The 15,576-nt window shown below is 49.6% G+C and overlaps 1 protein-coding gene across 1 annotated transcript; it reads right to left on the reverse strand.

The window, feature by feature from the left end:
- Positions 1-202: 202 nt before the first annotated feature.
- Positions 203-13,242, reverse strand: SRM (spermidine synthase). Its single transcript, XM_040084455.2, has 8 exons — positions 12,996-13,242; positions 12,737-12,857; positions 12,390-12,482; positions 10,771-10,924; positions 9,972-10,055; positions 9,507-9,652; positions 8,521-8,643; positions 203-7,958 (listed from the first exon to the last, which is right to left on the reverse strand). The coding sequence occupies exons 1-8, from the start codon at positions 13,139-13,141 to the stop codon at positions 7,941-7,943; spliced, it is 885 nt and encodes a 294-aa protein (XP_039940389.1). The 5' UTR covers positions 13,142-13,242; the 3' UTR covers positions 203-7,940.
- Positions 13,243-15,576: the final 2,334 nt, after the last annotated feature.

The following is a 15,576-nucleotide window of genomic DNA, read 5'->3' on the forward strand; positions in this document are numbered from 1 at the left end:
TTATAGGCAGCTGTGACTCCAGACATGTTAACTTTACAAGAGCTGTATAAACCTGGTCCCATACTGGATATTCCTGCATTCACTCGAGATTCTGGAGTTAAAGATGTCTAATTTGCTTACACCTCAGCCAAACACGTCAATGGTATGTGGAAGTACTGAGCAGTTGCTCTTGAAACAGAAATTCACTCAACAGCAATGAATATCACTGTTAAGAAGGCATTCTTATTTACAAGGCTGGGGCCACACCATGAGTGCTCCCAGCACTGGGTGAATTAATGCAGTTTATATTTACGAGGCTGTTACATATTCATTATGCAGAGGAAGAAATCAATAACATAAAACAAGCCTATTTTAAAACATGAGTATCCAAGCGTGAGTTCACAGTCTTTGCTGCCATCTACTGTCCTTTAGTAGGAGCACAGTTCCTCTGGTGGAGTTATCATTCCGTAGTCTTCATCCTTTGTCCTTTCACTGAACTCTCTGAATTGGTGCATGCTCAGTCTCTGTTACCTTGTTTTCAAAGCACAAAACTGGTTCTTTCGGTGTTATTTCCCTATCATCCTGGATGTCTTACTTCTCAGCCTTGCAGGCTGGTTGTTGATTGGCTGCTTATTTCTTTTAAACAATATTTATCCTCTCTACTTACAAAGACATAACCTATTTGGTTAAATTTTTCCTGAATACTTTTTAGATCCTAGTTAAACATATTCTACAGGTCCTGTTTTTCAACCTGGCTCCCTTTATCTTTGTTATGTGGTAGGGCAAAGTGTCTTAAAAACATTTTGTTAGTTAATTACAGCTTCTGTCACATATAATGAGAACCCAGCAACTATCTTTCACTCTTAACATCGAAACAGGAGTGGAAGTAGTAAAGAAGGAATAGGAAGTACCCGGGTGGAAGAGCTGGAAGATGTATGCTGGCAGTAAAGGAAAATGCAAGGATGTCGTGTGTTGATTCTTCTGCAGTTTGGTGCCACACTGTGGTGTCAGTGGGAAGCATTGGATTGGAAGTGAACGGAGAAGAGGTTTCATCACTGGTTTCCCTGGAAATGTGTGGATTTTCTTCTGTGAGTAGGGACACCAGCTTGGCGTTACTCCCGCAGAGGTTATGTACCTCATCATCATTTTGTTGGCAAGTTACATGTGATTTCTAATCAATACTATTTATTTTGCTATACTTAATATAGGTACCTTGATATTGCACACTGTTTTATGTTAAGCTGTAATCTATTAGTATTTTTTGTAAATTTTGTGCTGGGTTGTAAGCAGCTGTTGGAACCCTGGAAGCTGGGAACTTTGGGCTTTCTGCACTGAAGGGCACTGACCCTCAGGCAGGCACTGCATTTGACCTGAGGCCTTGGAGTAGGCTTCCAGAATTGTGGTGGCACTGGGATTATGGGTGTGTAGTTTGAATAGAAGCGTGTGATAGCACAGGGCACAAAACTTGGAATTTAAGCTTTTAGTATATAGTAATATATATAAAGAAAGATGGAGGTTTTGGGGAGTAGGCTAAGTTCTCCTTTCGCCTTCCTCTTCATGGGTTTGAGTGATGTTTTGTGGTTGGGTGGAGAAGTTTGCATTGCAGACCACAGGTATTTATTTGGTTCTTGGGTTGGAAGTAAAAATGGTATGGGTGTCATCTCCTTATTGGACAGTTTGTGCTCGGGGGACCTTGGAAAGAGTTAGGGACAGATCCATTTTCTTCCTTGTTAGTTTAGAGCTCACGACTCGTGAGACTGTGCTATAGATAAGAATTAATAAACACTGAGTCCAAACATGAAACTGCGACTCCGGTGTATTAATCCCAGCTCCAACAGAAGAAAGGAAGATAAGAAACCCACAGGTAGCTGTGATTAGGATCCCTCATCTGTTATCTCCTGTTTGTTTACTGAGCTCTGTTTATTGTCTGCATCGTGGGTACAGCCTCGAATGTAGACCAGGGACGAGAGCCAAAACTGGGCCAAGGATCCAAGGTTATATAGCAGATAAAAGGGGAGTTTCTGAGGGCCAGGGTCCAATAGGGATAGGGCAACAGAGGGGTGGCTAGGAACTGAGGGGACTAATGGGGCTACAGGGGTGTGGTACTGCAGCAAAAATAACCCAACAGGGTCCGAGGGAAGGGAGAACATCCTGGCAGGTGTGCATATATGGTGACAGGGTGACATAAATTTAAAACAGTGAAACAACAAAACCTGAGAAATATTGACATGTGTCTGCAAAGGCCCATGAGAGGAAAGTTCTTCTCACCCTAATCTAAAAGGGTATCTCAATAGTGTCAGGCTTTCTTCTCTGCATAAATAGAAAAGTCTTTCACAGCCAGGCACCCAGGGCTGAAAGTGGGATGCTGCCTCCTACAATTGCAAGCAGGCGAGGATTGCTCCCAAAAGAAAGCTACCAGCACCAAGAAGTCTGGCTGGCCTTAGCTTCCCAGGGACCACCTCTTATCTACACTTAAGACACCGGAGCACCAGGCTTTCCTTCCTGCGGACAGGCACTGTCCTCCACAGCACACAGCTCTGGGGGGAAGTGAGATCCTGCCCCCTAAAACTGTGAACATCAGAGGATTCTCCCAGAAGAAAGGTCTGGACGGTCTTGGCCTCCCAGGGGCTGCCTCTCACACACACTGAAATGCCAAGCTTTCCTTCCTGTGGGAAAGAACCATCCTGTGTGGCCAGGAGCTTGTGGCACAAAGTGGGATTCTGCCTCCTAAAGCTGCAAACCTCCAAGGGTTGCTCCCAGTGAAAAACTGCAAAAATTGACAGGTCTGGCAGGCATTGGCCTCGCAGGAGCAGTCTCACAGCTGCCCCTGAGACACTGGTGCACACAGCTTTTCCTCCTGTGGAAATGTGTGGTCATTCTTGGCCAGGTGCCCATCACACAAAGGGAGATTCCACCTCTTAAAATTGCAAGCGCCCAAGGACTACTCCCAGAAAAAACCTGACAGGACTGGCAGTTCTGGCTGGCCTTGTCCTTCCAGGGCTGCCTCTCAGCTGCCCCTGGGACACTGGAGCATCAGGTTTTCCTTCCTTCAGAAAAGAGCCATCCTTCACAGCATGCATCCGTGGAGGAAAGTGTCTCTTCCCAGCTGGGAGGGGGTGAAGGGGGTCACATCAAAGCACTTGTATTCCAGTGCCCACAGTAGGAATGGATCTCCAAATCCAAACAAGTTCCCCCCTGAGTTCTGCTACAGATTCTCTCAATAGCAGGCACCTCTTTTCCAGATTCCTCCACGTTCCCTAGTGCCCTTCCCTTTCACATTCGCTCTGCTGCTTCCCCTGTGTTAGTCTGTCCTCCAGCCCTTTTGCAGGTGCTGCTCCCCACCTCCGCACCACAAGATGTAGCACCATCTCCTCCAGAGGAAATAAAATAACTCTCTGGTGATAAAACTTGCTCTTGTTTGTAATCAGATAGAGTTGAAGGTATAGCACCAGGATTGTTCTTTATTGCCACTGTTCCTGTTTCATGTTCATTAGTTGGCTGACCTTTAAGAAGGCATAAATATATATATATATATATTTTTTTTTTTTTTTTGTGCTAACCCTTAAATGCTTATGACCCTGTACAGGACATGGTAAAGGTCCTCCCTTGGAACAATAAACATTTCTGATTAGTCTTTCCTCTTACCCCTCTCTCTGTTATCTGACTCCCCCTTTGGAAATCACGTTCCTTGATGCTCTCCTGCCCTCAGATGCACATGGCCTGAGTGGATTTCTGGCACTTCACAGGGCAGATCTCTCTGAAATCAGTCCACCTGTGAACACAACCACAGGAACCTGAGGTGGGCATTCTCCAGAAGGAATTTCTGCATTCAATAACTGGAAAATGCTTGCCTCTCCAAGGATTTTGTCTCACAGTGTCTTCAGCAGAGATGCAGAGTGGGTTCAGAAGTGCAGCAGAAAACGCTTCCACAATCACTCGAGATAACCTCCATCTTTTTGTGATGAAGGCTGCACACACAACATGCAGTGGGAGAGGTTTTGTCATTCAAGAGATGCCTCTGACCCCTCCTCAGTGCCTGTGCAGCAGCAAAGACTGAGCACTGCAGGAGCACAAGAGCTATCACCGTGTCTGGCACCAAATGCCACACTGAGGAATGAGGTCACTTCTCAATGGCTCTCCTCTATGGCCTGGACATTTGCTGTCTTTTGCCCATTTGTTGCCTGGTCTGGGTTCAGGTCACCATGTTTTGAAGCACCTAGCAGAATCCCACCAGGCCTCCAGAAGTTTCTGGTTCCCAAAGGTAAGGCTCTCAGCTGCAGCAGGAGGAGTTAAAATGCCTTCCTGTCATTGGAACCCTTGCTCTCTGCCCTCAGGTTATAAAGGCAAATGCAATAAATAAAGCAATAGTCAGCTGACAGTTGTGAGCCTTCCTGGAAGGGGAAACAAATTAGTTCACAGGCTTGAAATTACAGCTCATTAAACAGGCCAGGTTTGCTAGACCTGAGCTCTTGTTTCATGTTGTCCACACTTTTCCCTCTTCTTCCCCTTTTAACAAGGGAACTTTCCTCTACCTGAACTTGGTAGCACTTTTTAATACTTTTTTTTGACTGCTTGCTTACTGAGACTGCTGTTCTGACGAATGTCATTCTTCAGCAGCCTTTTGCTCCAGCCAAGCTCCATCCAGAGTTCAGCCAGGCCTCAATAACATTAGCTCTGGGTGGATATGACACTCATGCCAAATAACTGACTGAAAGCGCTCAAGAGATACAGGCAAGAGGTTTCTCTCAATTTTTTTTTTTTTTTTAAAAACTCTCTTCTGAACTTCTAAAAATTGAGTTAGTTCAACGAGTAAAGCTCAGAGCAGTTTGACACAGCTCAAAAGGTGCCAAGCAACTTAAGCAATGGATGGGCTAAAGCCCATCAGGCTCCATTCCCTTGCCTGTCTGCACCTGCTCTGACATTACATTTCACCTGGGACAAAGCCTATCCCTGTTCATATGCTCCTGCCTTAGTGAGACGCTGGAACACGACTGCAGCGTGTCTAGACAAACATCATCTTTGTGACTCTTTGCTTACGAACACTCTTGCTTAACTAGCCTCAGGCAAACGACAGCTAAAACTCTGAGCAAAGTTAGAATTTTAACTGCCCACCTAGAGACGGTGCAAAAGTGGCCAGTGCTCAGTTCTGCGTGAGACCCCACAGTTTCCTCCCGTGGAGCACGACCCAAATTTCCAGTCTCTTCAACCCCCAGAGTCCCTTGGCCACCACATCCTGCAGCATAACAGCTCAGACACCAATTTGTGGAAGGGATGTTCCATCTGTGGACACAACTGCCTTGCAGCTGCCAAACACCATCCCAGCAGCTCTTAGGGCAGAGAAGCCTGAGGCAGGGATCAGCACAGGGGTGATTTTCAAGTCCTGAAGCTCAGGTGGAAGCAGCTACAGGTGCACAAGCCTCTGCTCCCTCTCTTGCTGCATTCATTTAATGAGTGCTTGATTCAGGCACCGAGTCTCTGTCTCCTCACACTGAAGGCACTGAAGTGTTTGGAACTGTCTGTGGAGTACAGTGACCTGGAATCAGTCAGAAACTGTGTATATATATAAATACATATATATAGGGCCTTGTGGGCAGAGGACGTGTGACTTGGATGGGAAACAGCCTTGTCTTCTGCTCTCATCACTGGCCACTTGCTGAACTCACACATTTGGAGAGAGCTCAAAGAACCAGAAGGAATAATTAGCTGTGTGGAGGCCAACAGCAGGTTTGAGGAAGCTCTTTCCCTCCTGGGCATTGTTGTACTCACCAAGGATGGGTGAAAGGCTTGAACTTGTTACCAGTTGGCTGCTGCTCTAACGCCTTCCCAGACTATAGTCCTGGTCTTGATTCCTGCTCTAGGGGAAAGTGCCAGGGCTAATTTTCTGTCAAGGATGAAAGGCTGAGTGAGGTTCAGATCCCACAGGAATTCAAACAGGAGGAGCCTCCATTACTGGTCTGCTCCTTATAAAAATACAAGAGTTGAGCAATGAAAATGCCTCATTAACCCAAATTAATTGTGTGAGAAAGAAGACAGACACCCAAACAGTTGAGAGAAAAATAGGTGTTATCTTCTCAACACAAGAATACAGAGATCTGGACTCAGCTCTGCAGCTCAGCAATGCTTTGCAAACCCTTGAGACCACAAAGAAACTGTACCAACACTGGTGCTGGAAGGAGACACTGGGAAAGCAGTGCTAAGTCTCATCAGAAACAGGAGAGGAGGAGAGTACTGACCCCAAAAATCCTGTGCTGTGGGCACACAGTGGCTGGAACACCTACACTGTTTGTAGGGTCACTATTATGGCAAAGCTCAACCCCAACACTTGCTAAAGTCTGCTTCTTCTAGTTCTCTCTAACCAACCTGAAAAAGCCTCTCAGAAGGAGAATTTCTCTTTTCCTGATGTCACCCAGTGCCTTTCCCCAGCCTCCTCAACTGGAGCTCAGTGGTTCAGCCCTCCACTACTTCTGCAGTGGAAAAGAGAGTGCAGAACTGACAGGAGCTACCTGATGGCAGCAGGGAGATGGGCAGCTGGAAAAACACTTGGAAAACTGTAACAGAGGCAGCATTTGGACTGGAGAACAGCTTGGAAAGCAGGCACTGAGTCTGCAGTACAAAGGATGACAGAAGCTGGAGGAGCTATCAGGCAGCTACACTGCAATACAAAACACGCAATGGGATCTTCAGAGCTTGATTTTGGTAACTTGTCATCCCTAAAGATGAGTGAGGGAGGAAGTAAGAGCAGGTAGAACGCACCTGGAAGCACAGCAAACCTTCAGGATCTCCTCTTCCCCAGAGAACACTGATGCTACCTTAACCAGAGCTGAGTGTTTAATTGAGTGCAAGGGAGTGACAGTGGCACGGTGGCTGTGCTGGGAGGGTGATTCCCACTGGTCAGGGGTATGGAATCTTCAGAACAGAAGTAAGGAAGTGAAGGCAGATCCATCTTAGAGAGTGCAATGAAAAACAGCTTAGGCATCTGGGGGCAGCATTGGAAATAACGATGGTCCCTAAGGACTTGCAAATACCCAGGCCTGAGGCAGCTCAGCTTGACTGAGATGAGATTTGTCAGCACAACTGACTCCCCAACATCAGTACTGAACATCAGGCAATGGAGCAAAGGTTTGGTTTTTATTTATATATATATATATAAAAAACAAACCTTTTTAAATATATATATATATATATATATGCCTATTATCATATTGATAAGCATTCTTTGGATCATCTCTGAGGGCAGAGGTAAGAACAGGAGTCAGCCTGTTGGCACCTCAGAACTTCTGTTTCTAACCAATTAAAAAAAAGGTCACAAGACTGCAGCCAGCCTGCCTGGCTGCTGTTTAATACTGCTACTCCATCAGGGTTGGAGGGAGACCGATTGTGAATGGCAACAGTTTGCACTGTGACTTCTCCAGCTGTGCTGCAGAGCAGTGCAGGATCACAGGAGGGCAGTGGGACACAAAGGCTCAGATCTGTTACCAGTCTAAAACGTGTCAGCAGCGGGGAGCTCCCATGAGGAGAGAGTGAGGAGCTACCTGTGCACAGAGCTCGAGCTCTCTCTCTGTGCTTAAGGCTGAGTCAGGGACCCTTTGAACTCTTCCCAGACCACCAGACAGAAATATGTGTCAGTTATAAATACATCATGTTAGTTGGGGGGTGTGGGGTGTGCTTGGGATGGGAGAATTTAGAATGGGTGCAGGGAGGAGAGAAAGGAAGAAGACATCTTACATTTCCAGCACTGGAAAGAACAGTTTTGACCTCACGCAATAAGTCACTGGACCTTTTCAATAGTCTTATCTGGCTTATGCCCCATCATCTTTAACACATCAGAGGGAATGTTGGCTGGCCAAGGGTTAAACAATCCCACACAGTGGAGAGCAAATCTGCAGCCTGCTGAGAAGATCCCAGCCACATCACTGATGATCTCAGAGTCCAACTTGAAGGAAGGAAGCAGCGTCTCGGTCTCACACATCGCTCAGGGCCTGCAGAGAGCCACAGACAAACTGTCAGCGTGGGCCTGCCCCAGCAGAAATGTGAATCACCACCTCTGCAAGACAGGTGGGGGATTTGCCTTCATCCCTGCAACACTAAGGGTTTTTTTTTCTGGAACTTGCAGTTGCAGCTCATGGAGATGATGGAATAATGTGGAAATACAGACTGTCCTCCAAGAAGCAAGACTGAACTGTGCTGGAGCATCCCTTCTTTACCCTCTGGTTTGCACTAGAAATCACAAGCACATTTTATCTGAGACTTTTGAAGCTTTCCAGTGGGAAACACCAGTTCTGCAGGCTCTTGGACTCTTGGCTTTGGCGGATGAAGTAGGAGTGATCGGTCATCGAGGCATGGGACAGCAGCCCAAAGAACAGCTCCTAAATAAACTCTAAGTCTTCCCTGACTGCCTCATACTCTGCTCTGTCATACAAAATGCTGTCCTGCTCTGACTTGCCCACAGAAGTCTTTGGGATCGCAGGGAATCCTCAGTCCTGCCTACTCCCACTCATACCTCAATCCTTGAGGGAGGAGCTGTGGCACAGCCTGGCTTACCTTCCGTGCAAACTCTGGCAGAATGAACGCTGCCCGGTGAATATCAGAATTGTAGTACTTCAGACACCTCTCCTCCACCTGCTGCTGCGAGAGCTGCTGCACAGGCTCACGGAAATTCGTGTTCTGCAAAAAGCAAAGTCAGGTAGCTCTGACTTATTTGGGTAAGGAGCTAAAGGCTGTGTGACAGGCACCCTGACGCATGGCAGAGAACTGAGATGACTCACAGGAAAACAAATAACTTTCTGTTCTAGTGTAAGGTCAAAGGTTCTGCACAGCCTCAGTACCAAGGGCTGGGGTTTCTGCTCTGTAACTCCTGTGACCAGCACTTATGCACAGATGTCAGTGCATGAGGTCAGACTGCATGAGCCATGTGCCAGATGAAGCTGTGAGAGTTGTGAGAGTGCCCGAGCATCCAAGAAACAAGGCTTTGCTCTTTAAAGGAGGATTCATGTTTGTGTTAAGTTTGGCACAGTGCACAATGCCAGCATCCCAGATTAATCACGTACGGCAGCAGCAATGCTGGCGCCCCAAACACATCTGACAGTCACACTGAAGCAGACTGGGAACAGAGTAAACTCCAGTGGTCTGACAGAGTTACCAGCCCACGTCCTCACACCCATTCTCACTCGGAGGCCTCTGTGAGCAGAGCAGCAGTCACAGGCTGATTCTTAGCAGGTGCCCACTTTGTAACAGCCTGCACCAATAAGCCAAAGCCTCAACATACTGTGGAAATTGGTAGTAGCTTCCTCCCTTTCAAGTTTGTTGTCCTAGACAGAAAATGATGACCATTTCTAAAGCAACTGGTCTATCCAGCACTTCATTCAGCACTGAACATTGCAGCCTGGGCTGGCAGAGCCAGGCCCCATCAAGAATCTTGAGGCCCCACAGCTGGGAGAGCAAAGTGCCACAGCTCGAGTTCTGCAAGGGACAGCCTGAGGCAGGATTCCAGGGAATGGAAAAGGGCACTGGAGGTGCCTGCAACTCACCGGGTTCTTGCTGCAGAGCATGAAGCCAATCTGCCCGCTGGGATACGTGGGGATGGTGCAATAGGCGTATTCCACAACCGGGAACAGAGACTTGCAGAACTGACGCATCTCCTTAATGAGATCCAGGTGCAGCCACTGGCACTCACCTACCAGGAGAAAGGAAGGCAAAGATGCAAGGTGAGGGCTGCTCCCCTTCTCTGCACAGAGCTGTGCCAGGTTAGCAGTGGCTCCAAGTCTCAACCTGTACAGCTCACGTAGTTTCAAAGACAAGATGAGACCCTTACGCCAGTTTTGCTAAGCGCAGTCCAATAATTAATGAGCTGACATAGATCAAAACCACTGCTTAACCTGGGAGATGACAGGTTTCACTCCCTGCATCACGCCTCCAAGAAGAGGCCCCTCTGTGCCTCACACTGGGTATGTAAAGGCCTGGCATCAGCCTCTGCCCAGGGACAGCACCCTCACCTTGGCAGCAGAGAATCCCATCTTCTCTCAGGGCTGTCTTCATCAGCTGGTAATAAGATTCTTTGAACAAACTTTCTGCAGGACCTGGGAGAAAGGTGAATAAAGAAAAGTTTTGAGCCTAGGTGAACCCCAGCCTGCACCTAGCAGGGCAAAGCAGACAGGATTTTTAGCTTTGCTAAATAGCAAGCCCAGATCCTCTATTAAGCAAAGTCTGTCAGCTGCCTCTTGCTTCGTGGAGCATTTTTTAAGCAAAACTCCTGCTCCAAACTGCCTTTTAGAGATGCCTCTCTCTGTGCTGACTACAGCAAGACTGAAGGTGACTCAGACTCGTTGATAGGTTCCTGAAATGAGGTGCCATATCTACATTTGGTCCCTCTCTACCTCAGTGTCCCCCTTCAGAAACACATCAGCCTCACCACGGGGATCTTCAGGGTAGGGGCTGCACCAGCAGTGTGTGAGCCACTGCTTTATCAGCAGGCATGTGTGCAAATCTGCCCCTGCCAGCAGTGGTGCTGCATCCCCCATGGGACTGCTGGACTCAGGGAACAACTCTGCCAGAAGAAATAGTTGCTGGAGTTGAATTTTGAGGAAAGAAATGTAACAGCTGGCGTGAAGGCCTGCTAATAAAATTTCATGGTTTCCATCCTTCCCCTTCCCTACTAAAAGAACCAAGCTGGTAACAATCTTTCCACTTGAAAGGATCCTGAGCAGGCTGGCATAGCTTCCAAGAGGTAGGCAGAGGAAAAATAACGAAGGAGGTATGTGGAAAGCAGTGCCCTTTTATGGTTACAGTCCTTACCCATGGGGTCAGACGAGTCTGTGATAATCACATCAAAGGCTTCTTGATTTTGTTTCATGAACTCAAAACCATCTCCCACGTGCAAGGTCAGCTTAGCACTGGAATACCCCACTGCCATCCCTGGGAGGTATTTCTTAGATACCTGGATCACATCCTGCAACACAGAGAGCACAAGTGGGTCAGAGCCTTACAAGAAGCTGCTCCTCAGACGGCTGTGCAGTTGTGACTGGAAGAACAGCACAATGAGTCATTTCCTTCCATACCTTCAGCTCAAGCCTGACTTGCCAGTGAAATCCACAAGAGCTGCCAGCAAGCTGCTCTCAGCTTTTTCCTGCAGCCTCGGGGTTCAGTGGCACTGCTGGTCTGTCCACGCTCACATCCTACCTAACACCAACTCTCACTCAGCAAAAACCTGGAGCTTCAAAAGCTCCCTGAGCAAATATGATTACAGTCAGACGGCTCTGTGCTCCTTTTTCCTACAGAACATCACTTGCATAGGTGATCTTGGCTAAATCAATTTTTTTTTTCTAAGTAAAACCATGCCAGCAGGTTTCTGAATGCAAGATAAGAAAAATCCCCATCTCTGCACTATAGCCATTATATCAACCCCCCTTCAAGATAAAGTTTTCTCTCTAAAATCATTATACAACCACTGCCCTGGGTCCAGCAATTGTACTGAATAGTACCAGCTTCTCACAGCTGGCAAAAACAAAAAAAAATATGCTGGTGTCAGGCAGTGCTTGTTAAAACCAGGGACGTTTGCCTACTTAGCTGGCAGACAGAGCACACAATCTCATACAGCAGTATTTCCTGTTCTTAATAGAACTTTGCTCTGAGCAAAACTTTCTGAGAAAGTAAAATATCAGGCTGAGTAAAGTAGAGTAGAGTAGAGTAAAGTAAAATAAAACTGGCTGTGAGGAGGACTGGGAACAGAGTAAACTTTAGTGATTTGACAGTTACCATCCTCACACCCATTCTCACTTGGAGGCCTCTGTGAGCAGATCAGCAGCCACAGGCTGATTCTTAGCAGGTGCCCACTTTGTAACAGCCTGCACCAATAGGCCAAAGCCTCAACATCCTCTGGAAACTGGTAGCGACTCCCTCCCTTTCAAGTTTGTTGTACTAGACAGAAAACGATGACCATTTCTAAAGCAACTGGCCTGTCTATCACAGAAGCAAATCCCTGCTGCTTATTTCCTGATTTTGGTTGCAAGAGACTGTTCAGCAAAGCAACCACCCTCCTCGGCCAGGAGCCAGGAGGACTCTGTCTGGCAGCGAGAGAGAGGGAAAAGCAGCACCTCCACAAAGCCAGGGCACTCCTCCAGATCCCGTGCTTGGCCCACGTCTGCCTGGAAGGGCCTCAATCGCATGTGTGTGAAAGAAATCACACGGAAGAGGCAGCCAGCTGCCACGTAGATGACTCGTAAGGCAAAGAGGTGGCGCTGTCATTGTCACGCCAGCAGAACCAGCAGCAAACGCGCCCGGTGCTGACGAGAGGCAGCAGGTGACACCGCAGCTCCCGTGGATGCTGTGAAGTCGGGCTGGTTTTGCTGGGCAGCCCGCCCGCCCCGAGGCCCGAGGTCCCGGGGCTCCTGCACGCAGCCGGGAGCCCAACGCACCTCATCGATTTCGCACTGCACCACGGACTCCACGGTCGGGTGTTTGACCACCTCCCGCAGCACTCCCCCGTCGCCGCCGCCGATGATCAGCACCTGGCGGAGAAGAGGGCAGAACGCGGGCTGTCAGCGGGGTCGGCTCGGGGGAATCTTCGCCGTAGGGCCAAAGGAGAACGGCGCGAAAGCCCCGCGGGCCCAGGCTGCCCGGAGATGAACCGCGGGGCCCGTGAGGCGGCCGGCGCCTCCCGCCAGAGCGGCTCAGGGCAGGCCCGGGCGGCCCCGCGGGGACCGGGCTGGGTCCGCAGAGCCCGGCTGAGGGGACCCCGAGGCGGGAGCCGGGGACGACTCACCTTGCGGGGGTCGGGGTGGCTGCAGAGGGGCAGGTTGGCGATCATTTCCTGGTAGGAGAACTCGTCCCGCTCCGTGCACTGGATCACCCCATCCAGGACCAGGACGTTGCCGTACGTGGTGCTGTGCGGAGCGGGGAAGCGGGGTTGGAGCCGGCCCGGGGGCCGCGCTCCCCCGCCCCCTCTCCGCGCCGCCAAGCCCCACCGCGTGGCGCTGACCGGCCCCGCCATCCACCCACCGCCCCGGGCCGCCCTCCCGCACCTGCGGAAGACGAGGATCTCCTGGTAGCGGGAGCGCTGGTGGTGCAGGAGCTCCTCCACCTGCAGCGACATGGCCTGGCCGGGCCACAGGCGGCACGTCTCGCGGAACCAGCCCTCGCGGATCAGCGCCGCCGCGCCGCGCTCCATCCCTGAGCGGAGCGGAGCGGAGCGGCCGCTCCCGGGGCCGCCACCTGCGCTGGGCTCCCGCCGCCGCCTGACCCCACCGGCGCGGGAGCCGCGCGCAGCGCCCCGCCCCCGCGCGCGCGCGCCGCCATTGGCCCGGGCCCGCCGTGACGCCCGCGTCACGTGACCGCGGTGCGGGCGGAGCGACACCGCCCCCGCCGCCACGGCGAAAGGGCGCGCCCGGCACGGCCCGGTATGGTACGGTACGGTACGGTACAGCACGGCCCGGTATGGTACGGTACGGTACAGTGCAACACTGCCCGGCCCGGCCCGGCCCGGTACAGCACGGCACGGTATGGTACGGTACGGTACAGTACAACACTGCCCGGCCCGGTACGGTACAGCACGGCACGGCACGGTATGGTACGGTACAACACGGCCCGGTATGGTACGGTACGGTACAGCACGGCCCGGTATGGTACGGTACGGTACAGTGCAACACTGCCCGGCCCGGTACGGTACAGCACGGCACGGCACGGTACAACACTGCCCGGCCCGGTATGGTACAGTACGGTACAGTACAACACTGCCCGGCCCGGTACGGTACAGCACAGCACGGCACGGTACAACACAGTCCGGCCCGGCCCGGTACAGCCGCCGCTCCAGGGGCACCGAGACCCCCGCCCCACCCGTGGCCAGCACTCGGGAAAACGGAAAGTCTGATGCCGGTGATTTAAGAGTCCGATATAATGAGCGTGGATTGTGCTGGATTTCAGGAGGACGGCTGGGGAGAGCATCTCTCAAGGAAATGCTGAGGCAGCTGGGCCTGCTGAGCCCCGCGGAGAGACGGGTGAGAGGGCACCTCATGAACGTGTGTAAATAGATAAAGGGAAAATGCCAAGAAGAGGGAACCAGGCTCTGGTTAGTGGTGCCAACCACTGGGACACGAGGCAACAGGCAGAAACTGATGCACATGGAATCCCAGCTGAACATTAGGAGGAACTTTCCTGTGTGAGTGACCAAGGCCAGGAATGGATTGCCCAGAGAAGGTGCAGAGTCTTTTTCACTGGACATATTCCAGACCCTTCTGGGCACAATCCTGTGCCATGTGCTCTAAGATGACCATGCCTGAGCAGGGAGGTTGGGCCAGATGACTTGTCCATACCAACTTCACCCATCCTATTTCTGTGGAAATCACAAAAGCAGGTTCAGTTCTGGTGCTGACGGGCCCAGGTGAGGGCTCAGCAGCCTTACAGGACGTGGTGTGTGCTGTGAGGAGGAGACTTTGGGAGAAACGCAAGGTTCTACCAAGAGTAGTTCTCCAACCAGGTCACATGAAGACCTCCAACAACTGCTGTACAGCAGTAAAACAACCTCACAGTAGGGGATTCCAGTGCTACAACTTCACAGGAACAACCAGATAAATAAAGCATCTATGCAGTTGCTAGTCACTTCCATTAAAGATATTTTTAAAACCTTTTGCTGGAAAACAGACAAAGACTAAAATTAGGATCATCCTTGAAATGTCACTTTCCTTGGAATTTTAAGCAGAGGATTTAAAACAGAGATTTTAATATCCCCAGGGCCCATGGGGCTTTTGCTAACACTTACTTGTTCTTCAAGTTAAAGAAATAACGAGAACTGGTAAAGCTGACAAGGAATGAATCGGCAGCCCCTGCAAAAGCACTTGGAGACAATTGCTATTTAACTGCCTCTTCACAAAAGCATTCTCCAATATTCAGCCATGCAAGCAGATTTTATAAGCAGAAAGAGACTCTGTTCTATCATTACAATGCTGCTTAGTCGACACTGTTCACACTAAGATACCTAAAGAGGAAAACCCCTTCTCTGTTCCTTCCACTCCCCATTTCCCAAAGATTGAAAACAAACTACATCTCAAGCCTCCTCATAGTCTTTGTAAAATAAAGCCCTGATAAAATGTCATGTTCCCTCATCTCCACAGCAATATCACCAGCTGTCAGAGGTCTACATTAGCATAAACTCTGTCACTGACCCATCAAATACTGATGATTCTGATATTCTTTCTACAAAGACTTAAGAGATAACTCACCGTGGGTATTTAAAACCTGGACATTTAGTTCAGCTGTAGAGATTCAGCTGCAGCACAGAACCCTCTGCCTTTCCCCAGCACAACACTGCCACTCCATGTTTTTCCCTTCTGCCTAATGCTCTTATTTTCACTCTGTAACTTTACGGTGAAACCATTGGTCTCCTACAGCTCTTTCTTCCCTCCCCTTCCTTAAAACACAATCTTTCCATTAAAATACACAAACACTGTGAGGTAAACACACTCTTTTTCTGTATTACCTTGTCTTGTAAGAGATGAGCTGTGCAGTTCAATTTGTAAGCAAGGTCTATCATGAAAAGTCACTTTGGCCTCATTTTTTTCTTTGAACTGCTGGGGTTTGAGTCACATCTACTGCATCTCTATTATTTCT

Source organism: Hirundo rustica, chromosome 22 (genome assembly GCF_015227805.2).
Source record: "Hirundo rustica isolate bHirRus1 chromosome 22, bHirRus1.pri.v3, whole genome shotgun sequence".
NCBI classification, from domain to species: Eukaryota; Metazoa; Chordata; class Aves; order Passeriformes; family Hirundinidae; genus Hirundo; species Hirundo rustica.

Excerpts from the sequence above, each read along its gene's own strand:
- SRM (XM_040084455.2), bottom strand. The coding sequence starts at position 13,141 with ATGGAGCGCGGCGCGGCGGCGCTGATCCGCGAGGGCTGGTTCCGCGAG. Across the intron at positions 10,056-10,770 it reads AGACTCGTCTGACCCCATGG|GTCCTGCAGAAAGTTTGTTC; the intron begins GTAAGGACTGTA and ends CCTTTCTCCCAG. Across the intron at positions 9,653-9,971 it reads TGGGATTCTCTGCTGCCAAG|GTGAGTGCCAGTGGCTGCAC; the intron begins GTGAGGGTGCTG and ends TTCTCCTGGTAG.